At 57.1% G+C, this 10,194-nt stretch overlaps 1 protein-coding gene across 1 annotated transcript; it reads right to left on the reverse strand.

The window, feature by feature from the left end:
• Window positions 1–398: 398 nt before the first annotated feature.
• Window positions 399–9,695, reverse strand: LOC125916734 (homeobox protein Meis3). Its single transcript, XM_049623034.1, has 12 exons — window positions 9,454–9,695; window positions 9,122–9,281; window positions 8,976–9,026; window positions 7,966–8,016; window positions 7,634–7,783; window positions 5,254–5,365; window positions 4,918–5,066; window positions 3,937–4,013; window positions 3,662–3,720; window positions 3,471–3,554; window positions 2,792–2,854; window positions 399–858 (listed from the first exon to the last, which is right to left on the reverse strand). The coding sequence occupies exons 1-11, from the start codon at window positions 9,672–9,674 to the stop codon at window positions 2,805–2,807; spliced, it is 1,164 nt and encodes a 387-aa protein (XP_049478991.1). The 5' UTR covers window positions 9,675–9,695; the 3' UTR covers window positions 399–858; window positions 2,792–2,804.
• Window positions 9,696–10,194: the final 499 nt, after the last annotated feature.

Below are 10,194 nucleotides of genomic sequence, written 5' to 3' on the forward strand. Positions count from 1 at the left end.
GGCCCTTCTGTTCTCTCTTGGGGTCCAGTTAACCAGACCACCTTGTCATCAATGTCATCGTGAGGTCCAGTCACTCCTGTGGCCTCGCTGCCAGCCAGCGGAGCCCCCTTGCTGACCCGTCGCCAGCCATGCTACACAGGAGAGCCCTGTTTTGAAATCCCAAGAACCGCCCAGCAGAGTGTAGTATACCGACCTATAGAATAATGAGCTAAAAAAGAAGTTGGTGTTTTAAACCACAAAGCCATGGGTGGGAGCGCCGGAGGAGAGCGCGCGGAGAGAGCGGGAGGGGGCGGGGAGGGAGAGAGAGTATCAATTATTATTATAGTCATTCAGGTGCTTCAAATTGATGAGTATTTGAATCTCAAAAGAGACACAAGAACTCAGATCGGTGGCTTTTTGTTTTTAAGACTTTATCATTAAAAAAAAAAAAAGTAGAAGACATCAGTGAAGGGAGGTAGGGGAGAGAAGGGGAGGGAGTGGGCTGGAGGGTGAGGGGGCCTCTCCCAAATGTCGGATCCAGCTGACCCTCCTTCCCTGACAGCCCCAGCCCACCTCCAGTCCCTTCTCTAGCCTGGAGGCAGGGGGATCCCCAACCACCACCTTCTGAAGACCCAGGCCCAGGATCTCAGCTTGGGTTCGAGGCAGAGGTGAGGGCAGATGTGGGGCGCGGGGCCTGGAGGCCTTGTCTTTGTCCTTGAGAGCCCCTCGAGTGGGCGCTCAGGCCCCCATGTCCCGGCGGGGCCCCAGGGAGGTAGGCATTGCGTTGGGGGCCTTAGGAGGTGGGGTCCTGAAGTCAGGGGGCCAGGCAGGGACCGGGACCAGGTGTGAGCCTGGCGGTCACAGTCCAGAGGCTGGGGTCTGTGAACAGGGGACAAGAGGCCAAGTCAGGAAGTGGGGAGGGGTCTGGCTCCACATCAGCCCCTCTGTGCAGCCCCCATCAGCCCCATAGCAAGAGAAATGCAGAGGGAGGGAGGGAGGGAGGGAAGCAGAACAGAAATGGAAAAGGGAGACATAGACAGAGACAGAGATGTAAAAAGAGACAAGAAGACAATTAAGACCAAGAAAGAGAAAGGAAGACAGGGAGAGAGATGGACCAAGACCCCTCACCTCCCCGAGGTTCTCCTGACATTCAGACCAGGCCACACCTGTCCTCGGTTGGTCAGGGCAGAGCTGAGACCCCCACTGACCTCCCACTGCCAGTCCCTGAACAAACCTGTCCCTCTTTCCTTCCCAGGCTCCAGTCCCCATGCCCCTCCATGCCTAAGTCCTCCTAGGTCTCCACTCCCATCTCCCAGCCTTCCTGTTGGACCTGAGTTCATTACTCATCCACCCAGCTTGCCAGTGCAAGCCTAGCCCAGTCCTCCCTTCCCCTCATGGCTGTGACTGGGTGGGGGGAGCAGGGTGCTATCTCATAGCTGTGAGCCTTCTAAGTGCACTGGGCCTTTGCATATGCTGTTCTCTCCTTTCCTGCCTCGCTCCTTCCATTCTCCTGGTCTCAGCTCCAAGTCCCCTCTTCCAGGAAGTCTTCCCTGAACCCCCAGCCTGGGTTTGATGCCCCCTCTGGGCTCCTTCAGTTCTTGGGTTCCGTCACTCCAGCCCTGCCCACTCTGGGACATCACTGTCTGAAGACAGGTCTGTCTCCCCCACTGGACAGTGAGCCCTATGGGGGCAGGGTACAGAAATGCTCAGAGAATGTGCATTAAATGAATGAGTGAATGAATGAATGAATGAATGAAGCAGTGCTAAGGTAAAGACTCTGGCTTTCAGAGTCTTAATACAGAGAGAGTCAAGATCTGATTTGTGTTTTAGAAATTCCAGGAAGCCTCTCAACCCTGGGGCTTTGCACATGCTGTTCCCTTTGCTTTTCTGAGCCAAGTGAACCTGCCCAAGTGACCTCTTCTTAGCATCACTTTTCTCCTCTGTAACATGGAAATAAGAATAATTTTTTCCCCCCCCAAATTTGGGGTTTTTATGAAGACTAAGTGGGAAGATGCTCTAAAGTCTTAAGACCTGGGAGCATAAAAGAATGCACCCTACTACTTTGCCCCCCTTTTCTCCCCATTGGATCCCTATTCATCCTTCAATGCCCTACCCACAAGTCACTTCCTCTATAAAATATTTCCTAATATCTCAGGGATGAGTGATGTCTCCCTCCTCTGAGCAAGCTGTGTTATATTGTTTTCGCTGTTGTTCTGGACTGTCATTCGTTTCTGATGTCCACTTCCTCACAAGCCCAGAATCTTCTCAAGAGCAGGATTCTACCGGAGGCTGGTCAGGATGTGGAACGAGGGTTTAACATATTTTGGAGGCGTATGAATGGATAGGTGGGCAGATGAATGGGGGAGAAGGTAGGTGGGTGAATGCATTCTAGGTGGATATGCGAGTGGGTGGACCAATGGGGAGGTGGGCGGATGAGTGGGTAGATGTATTTTCTGATGAAGACAGGTAGTAGTTGCCTGCGTAGATGGATCACGGGGAGGTAGGTAGCTGAGCGAATGCATGGATAAGTGGGCGCATGTGTGGTTGGATGGATAGGGAGTGGATATATTTTGGATGGATAGTGTGTAGGTGGGTGATTGATGGATGGATAAATACAGAGACGGGTGAATGAGTTGATGGATGGATGGATGGACAGATGAATCATCTTCCCACTAAGCCTTGGGGAACCCTCAGTTCAGGGACCCCTGCTGACCCTGCTCTGGGTTGGAGGAATATTGGAATCTGGAGTTCTTACCAAGGTTTGAGAGCCACACAACCCCCAACCCAGTGCCCCTAGACATTGGACACTTACACTTGTCCTGAATCTATAGATAATGCCACTCTCCTTCTAAGTTCAGACTCATCCCCATCGGCCCTGGAAGACAAAAGAGGAGGGTTAGTGGTTCTTCACCAGACATCCCCATATGCCCCTAAATCCTTCCTGCCTTCTCCTTCCCCAGGGGATCCATCTATCGAGACCGACTGAGTCATCATTTAAGAAAGGACTGGTCCTGGGGCGCCTGGGTGGCGCAGTCGGTTAAGCGTCCGACTTCAGCCAGGTCACGATCTCGCGGTCCGTGAGTTCGAGCCCCGCGTCAGGCTCTGGGCTGATGGCTCGGAGCCTGGAGCCTGTTTCCGATTCTGTGTCTCCCTCTCTCTCTGCCCCTCCCCCGTTCATGCTCTGTCTCTCTCTGTCCCAAAAATAAATAAAAAACGTTGAAAAAAAAAATTAAAAAAAAAAAAAAAAAAAAAAAGAAAGGACTGGTCCTTTGAGGAAAAGTAGAGCCTTCCAATGGATGGGCAGAGCCTGGAAGAAGCGAATTCGGCTAAGAAAAGGTGGGCATCTGGAAATCTACAATTGTCTCCCCAGCTCCACTGTTATGCGAATGAAGTACTATTCCTGAAGTTAATCCCAAGAGGTGGGGCATCATCATTTAGAGGAGGGGCCTGGTGTGCTGGGGGCGTGGCCTAGTTAAGGGGCGGGGCCTTACCTGGAGGCCTGACTGTCATGTGTGGCTGAGCTTCCGTATAGCTCCCCATGGGCTGGCCCTCTGGGCTGAAGGCTGCACTCTGCCCTGCGAGGGAGGTTGAGGGGTGCAGGCTGAGCCCCAGGGTGTGCGGGTCCCAGCCTTGACACTCCCCGGGGAACACTAGACCCTCTCTCCCCGCCTTCTCCCTGTACCTGTGCGGTTGGATTGATCTATCATCGGCTGCACGATGCGTCTCCGGGCGTTAATGAACCTGGGAGGGGGTCATGGAAACAGAGGGAGGTGTAAAGAGGGAATAGGAGGGAGGCAGCAATGAACACCCGAGACAGAGCTGGAAAAGAGGACGGGGACGGGGAGGGGAGACGAGAGGCTCCCAGGGGCTTCGCGGCCTCCGTCAGCACCGCGGACAGCGCCCGGCCTCCCACCCCGGGCGGGCCCACGGACCGCGCAGGCCTCCTAGGTCACTCACCAGTTGTTGACTTGCAGGATGGTGAGCCCCGTGTCCTGCGCCAGCTGTTTCTTCTGCTCCTCCGAGGGGTACGGGTGCTGTGGCCACCAGCAAGAGTCACCCTGCCTGCCCAGCTGCCATCTGACCCCCCAAGGCCTGGCCCCATGGGGATGGGGAGCCCAGGCTGGGGCAGGGCCAGGGGAAAGCTCGTCTGAGCTGGTCCACGCTCCCCCCAAGGCCCAGTGGAAGGAAGCGGAGAAGCCAAGCTTCGGGCAATTATGCCCGTGAGCGCCCCCGCCTCTTCCAGCAATTACAGGCTAATTGGCCAGCTCTCATTAGGGAGACCGAAGCTGGGGGTTCCAGCACCGGAAAGGAGGCAGAGCCCAGCACCAGCCCTCTCGGAGTTTCTGTCACGGGTTCCTGTGCGTGTCCTTCCCTGTCCCAATCCCTCTCCCTCTCTCAGTCCCCCTGTGACTCTCTCCCTGTGTCTACCCTGCTCTGATCCAGTCCACCCCACATCTCTCCATTTCTCTCTTTGTGTCAGCCTCTCCCTGACTCTCTTCCTGTCTCTAGTCCCCACCCCCCCAGCTCTCCCCACGAGGCAGTGCGGTGCACCGGTTAAGGCCAAACCGTCTGCTTCCGAACCCACTTCTGGCTGGAAGACCTTTGCACAATGGAGCCACCCACAGCCCTATCCTCGCAGGCTTTGTTTTGGCCGGATGGTGATGACCGATGGGGGGGAGGGGAGTGGGGGGAACAGACGGGTGGGGGGTTGAGGTCAGGACTGAATGAGTTCAGAGCCCTTAGCAGCAAGCACCTGGCATACAGGGAGCGCTCATGGATGCTTGATCCTGCCAGTCCCCCTCCCCTTGAGGTTCTCCCTCAACATTTCCCCTGGGCCTGGATCTCCCATCTCGGGGTCTCTCTCGGGGCCTCAGTCTCCACACGGCCATCCGCCTTCCCTCTCTACGCCCACGCTGCCCCTGGGCCCGGGGCTCTCACCGAGAGGTGCTGAAACAACCAGGCCCTCATGATGTTGGTGGCCACCTTGGGGAAGATTCCCCTCTTCTTATTGTGCCGCCGCTCCTGGTCCAGCTCCTCGTCCTCTCCCCCAGAACTTGGAGAGGCCATGCTTGTGTCTAGTCCGTCTCCTGGGGGAGGACAGGCATGCCGTGCTTGTGGGCAGTAGGGGGGGGGTACCAGAGAGACCCAGAACCCTCACCCACGAGACTGCTCCACACCCCAGTCGTCCTTGTGCCTGTGGAAGTCCTACTTGCTGTCTAACTCCAATCCTCAGACTGACTCCCACACTTGTCCTCCACCTGCCAGGCTTCTTACCTTGGTCACTGGAGTTGTCCCCACTCTGGGAGGCCAGGCCCCCACTGGAGGGACCCGGGGTCCCCAAATGTACGGACCCGCTGTCCTCATGGTCTCTAATCCAAGTATTATTCTGGAAAACAAGAGTTGGAGGTCAGCGCCAATGTAGCACAGTGGCTGAGACCAGGGGCTCTGGAGCTGGGACCCCTGAGTGTAAATAGAGCCTGTTCCTGCCTCTTTCCTGGCTGTGTGACCTTGGGCAAGTCGCTTCACCTCTCTGTGCCTCTGTGTCTTCAAGGGAAGACAATAAACTCTCCCCACCTCGCAGAGCAGGGTGAGGACTCAAGGAGTTAATTTACATAAAGACACATAGCAATCACCCAGTGAAGAGGCGTTTATACAGATCTAGGGCACCTTATCTGAAATCCTTGGGGGCCAGCAGTGTTTCAGAATTCAGAGTGTTTCACATTTTTATTTATTTTTATAATTTTTTTTAAATGTTTATTTTTGAGAGAGACGGAGACAGAGTGTGAGCGGGGGAGGGGCAGAGAGAGAGGGCAGCACAGAATCCGAAGCGGGCTCCAGGCTCCGAGCCATCAGCACAGAGCCCGACGCGGGGCTCAAACCCACGGACAGCGAGATCATAACCTGAGCCGAGGTCGGACGCTCAACCAGTTGAGCCACCCAGGTGCCCCTTATTTATTCATTTTTAAAAGTAATCTGGAACTCACCACCCCGGGATCGAGAGCCGCGTATACTGTACCGACTGAACCAGCCAGGCGCCCCAGAACTCTTCACGTTTTTAGACAGTAAATCCGTGCACACACTGCGTATTTCATAACACCCCTAGGGTCTGGGACTTCACCTCGTCATCAAACTCATTAACATTTCTGCAGCAAAACGGATGAATATTTAACGAAGTGGAATAAATAAAGGCTATAAATAGCCCCTCGTTAGTTCAGGTCAGATTTTGCTGTGAAATGAGTTTGCGCTAAACTTACGGGGGATAAAAAAACCCAAAAAACCAACTTCCAGTTTTCAGAGATTGAGGGGGGCGGTTCTCTGAGTTGCCCATCAGGGAAATTCTGGGTTGTGCTTCCTCTGTCCTAACTCCGACACATTTGGAGGGACTTGAGAATGCCTTGGATGCACCCTCACCACCCCCACCCCCACTCTGCGTCCCAGGAGGCGGACCCACCCACACAGACCGAATCAAGACCTCTTTGGCATTTGGTTTGAGGGATCAGTTCAATTGTTGGGAGGCAGGTTGGGTGGGTTCAGCTCTTGTTGAACCCCCAGGGTACCCCCACCTGCCCCACCGACTGCCCTTGACCCCGCTCGCTGCTTTGTAAACAGTCCCTCCCCAAACGGCCCAGTGTGGGCGCGTCCTCTGTGTCCTGCGGGGGCTGAGCTGGGGACGCCGCCGCTCAGAGAAGGTTTCTGAGGGTTTGGTATGTCTGCGTTTGGAATTGTGCGTTCGAGCGCACTGCGGGCGGGCATGCAAACTGGAGAATCATCAGTCTGAAGGCTTTTGAGCGCGGCTCCAGGGGTAGCCCCAGATCTGATGGGATGCTGGGGTGAGCACCCACATCGGTGTGCCTGAAGCGGTCCTGAAACTGTGGTGTGGCACGCGTCAGTGTGCTCGCGTCCCTGCCCGAGATGGGACGGTTGACCCCGGAGAGGGGGCGGCTGTGGCGTGGCTGCGAGTTACATGGGCACAGCTGGGACACGCGACAGGATGGGAGCATGACTGCATCACTCTTTGAGACGGCCAGCTGGCTGTGTGTGACTATCACAGGGCCCCAGTGTTCTAAGTTTGTGGCTGTTGTTCGAGCGGCCGGTTGTCCCGTCTGCGAGACAGCGTGTGTGGATTACGACACGGGTGGCTTTGCGACTCTGTGGGGCCGGATGATCGGCCTGGGTGTGCATCGGAGGCTGCTCGAAGACGCGGGACACGGCTGGGCCACTGAGTGGGTTGTAACCGGCCCCGCAGCCGTGGGGCTCTTCTTGCTCAGCAGGTGCAGATTAGGAGTTGTGGGGCAGAGGGTCCTCGGGGCCCGTCTGTGTCTGCTGCGTGCGGCACGCCCGGGTCTGTGGCCGGGAGCCTGTATCATGTGGTATAACCGTCGCGGGTGTCGGTAGGGTGTGTGGGTGTCGCCGAGTCTACGGGTGGTCTGTTGGCGCGAGTGTGTGCCTGTGCGTGTGTGCACGTGCATGCACCGTCGTCCGGCCGGGTCCCGGTCTGTGTAGCCGCCGCGCCGGGGGGGCACGAGCCCTGTGGTCCCGCGTGTCTGACTGTGGCTGAGTCTGGGTGGTGTGCACGCCCCCACGCTGTAGCCCAGCTGTGCCTGCTCATGGCTTTGGTCGCGGGGTGACGCCTGGTGCCCCATCCCCGGCCCACCTGATCTGGGAGGCTGGGGCAGGAGGCCGGGTAGTCCTCGAGATCTTCCCTGCAGCCGCCATCCCGATCCTCGATGACCAAGTCGATGGGCATCTTTCCCTTGAGGCAGGTGATGTAGCGGTGACAGAAGTTGTCGCACAGGTCGTGGACCTGGGGGGGCACCGGGGTACTGGGGGGGCCACCCGGGGGCCAGGGCTGGGGTGTACAGGGACGGGGGCAGCATTCGGCTTCAACTCCAGTGGGCAGAGAGCCTGAAGGAGGGGTGGAGGGGGCGAGAAGAGCAGGGAGGGGGGGGGACAAGCGAGGGTGTGAGGGGAGTGGGAAGCACTCACCTTCTGCAGCTCCAGCAGGTGGAACCGGAGCACCTGAATGGCCTGTATCATCTGTAGAAGGAGACAGGAAGGGACGGGGAGGGGGAGAGGGAGGGAAGGAGCGGGGGAAGAAAGAGAGAGAAGGAGGGAGAAGGACGAGAGGAGGAGGAGGAGGAGAAAGGAGAGAAAAGGAGATAGAGGAACGGGAAGAATGAGATAGAATGACAGAGACAGAGGACAGGGAGACAGAGAGAGACAGAACCACAGGGGCAGAGAGCAACAGAGACAGAGACCCAGAATTACGGGAAGATGGAATGTTAGAGAGTCAGAGACAAAGGAAGAGAAGCAAGAGGGGCAGAGACAGGAAAGGATCCATCACAAGAGGAGAGAAGGAACGTACGCTATAATGGAAATACCCCATCTTGTCCCCTGTTCCACGTCCCACCCTTTGCCTGCGAACTACATTTCCCAGACTCCTTTGCCAAAGGGTTCGGCCAATAGGAAGCCCCGGCGGGAGCTGGAAACCAAAAGGAAGAGAGAGGCCAGGGTATTTCTCCTTCCCTCTCCCTCTCCTTTCTCTCCTCTCTCCTCTCCCCTTCGCAGCCAAGTCCCTGCCCTCGTTTTGGGGTAGGTTCTCATCCTGACTGATAGAACAGCCAATGCCTATTGAGTCTCTGTTCAGTGCCAGGCACTGATCTAAGTGCTTGACTCTTTTTAGCTCATTATATCCTCACAACAGCCCTACAAGATAGAAATTGCTACTAGCTAGGAAACTGAGGCACAAGGAGACGCAGCTACTTGCCCTGGTTCACAGAACTAGTGAGTGGCAGAGCTTGGACTTGAACCCAGGCCATCGGTCCCCATTCTCAAACTCTTGGCTATAGTCATTGCGAACAGGCAACAACGATCACTATTTGAGAAAGGGGGTCAGGTGATCTCCTCTCCGCTCCCACAACGAACCCCAGGGCTGTGGAGGGAGGGACAGGAGACCCCTGCTGAGGAGGGAGCGTTGGGGAGGGCCCAGATCTCACCAGATTGTCCAGCTCCGGGTTGGAGGAGAAGAGGGGCCTCTCGGAGCGGACCTGGAAGGAAGAGAGAAGCCAGAGAGGGTGCGTCCTGTCTCCAGCCCTCCTCTCCTCACTGGCTCTCCTGGCCCAGAGCAGACGGGGGTGCCTACCTGCTTAGCAAAGGCAGCGATGTCCTCGTTGAAGGAGTCAGAGGAGCAGACGTCACCGCCTGGAGGTGTGCCCAGCCCAGCCCCGGCCCCGTCTCGGGGCGAGCATGTGGCCAATTCACATTTCTCAAAGACCAGGGCCAGCAGCGGGAAGAGCGGGTGTCTGGGGGAAGCAGGAGAGAAGGCTCATGAGGGGAGGCCAGGGGCCTGCAGAGGACAGAGCACCTGGGAGAAGGACAGGAGACCCAGGGGAAGAGATGGAGAGATCAAGACAGCGCGAGAGAGTCAGAGACACGGAAGAGGGGGCCCGCATCCCGAGAGCTGTCCCCACTCACCCATAGATCTCGTCCTTTTCCCTCCTCAGGCCATCACTGTCCAAGCCCGGGGGCTGGGGTTGGGGAGGCCGGTGTGGGCCATAGGGGCCGGGGGCTCTCGGTGCCGCGGCCACTGCCTCTGCGAAGCCAGCCAGGGTTGCAGTGCCGTCCACGATGCCTGGGTAGTGAGGCAGCTCATCGTACTGGGGGGAGGTGAGAGGGAGAGAGCCCCAGGGAGGCATCAGGAAACCTCCCTACCCTGGCACCCAGGAGATGCTCTCCCTGCCCTCAGGAACCAGCCCTTTCTTTCCCTGTGTCTGAGCCCAGCCGCCTTGGGCCCCGGATGTCCCACGGGGCTGTCTCTTTGGGACTGAGAGCCCTGTCCCAGGGGCTTCCCTTATACCCCTGGTCTGTGAGAATGTCCCGTCAGAGATTCTTGGTGTGTGGGCAGGAGGGTCCAGAGGAGAGAGACTGACCCAGGTCTCGGGTCTGAGGGTGAGGGTGGGGGTCAGGGATCAGCTGGCTGGTAACTGTCAGCTCCTCCCAGAGCAGGGACAGGAGGGAGGAGGGGAGAGAGCCGTGGAGAGATCCCGAGAGAGAGTCTGGGGGCAGGATGCAAGACAGAGACAGAGGTGAGGAAAGAGGGATGGAGGGGAGGAGATACAGGAGGGAGAGGGAGAGAGAGAGAGAGAGAGAGAGAGAGAGAGAGAGAGAGAGAGAGACTCACTCCGGGACCCTTCCCATAAAAGCAGCACATCATTT

The sequence above is a fragment of the Panthera uncia genome, unplaced genomic scaffold (assembly GCF_023721935.1).
Source record: "Panthera uncia isolate 11264 unplaced genomic scaffold, Puncia_PCG_1.0 HiC_scaffold_106, whole genome shotgun sequence".
Taxonomy (NCBI): Eukaryota; Metazoa; Chordata; class Mammalia; order Carnivora; family Felidae; genus Panthera; species Panthera uncia.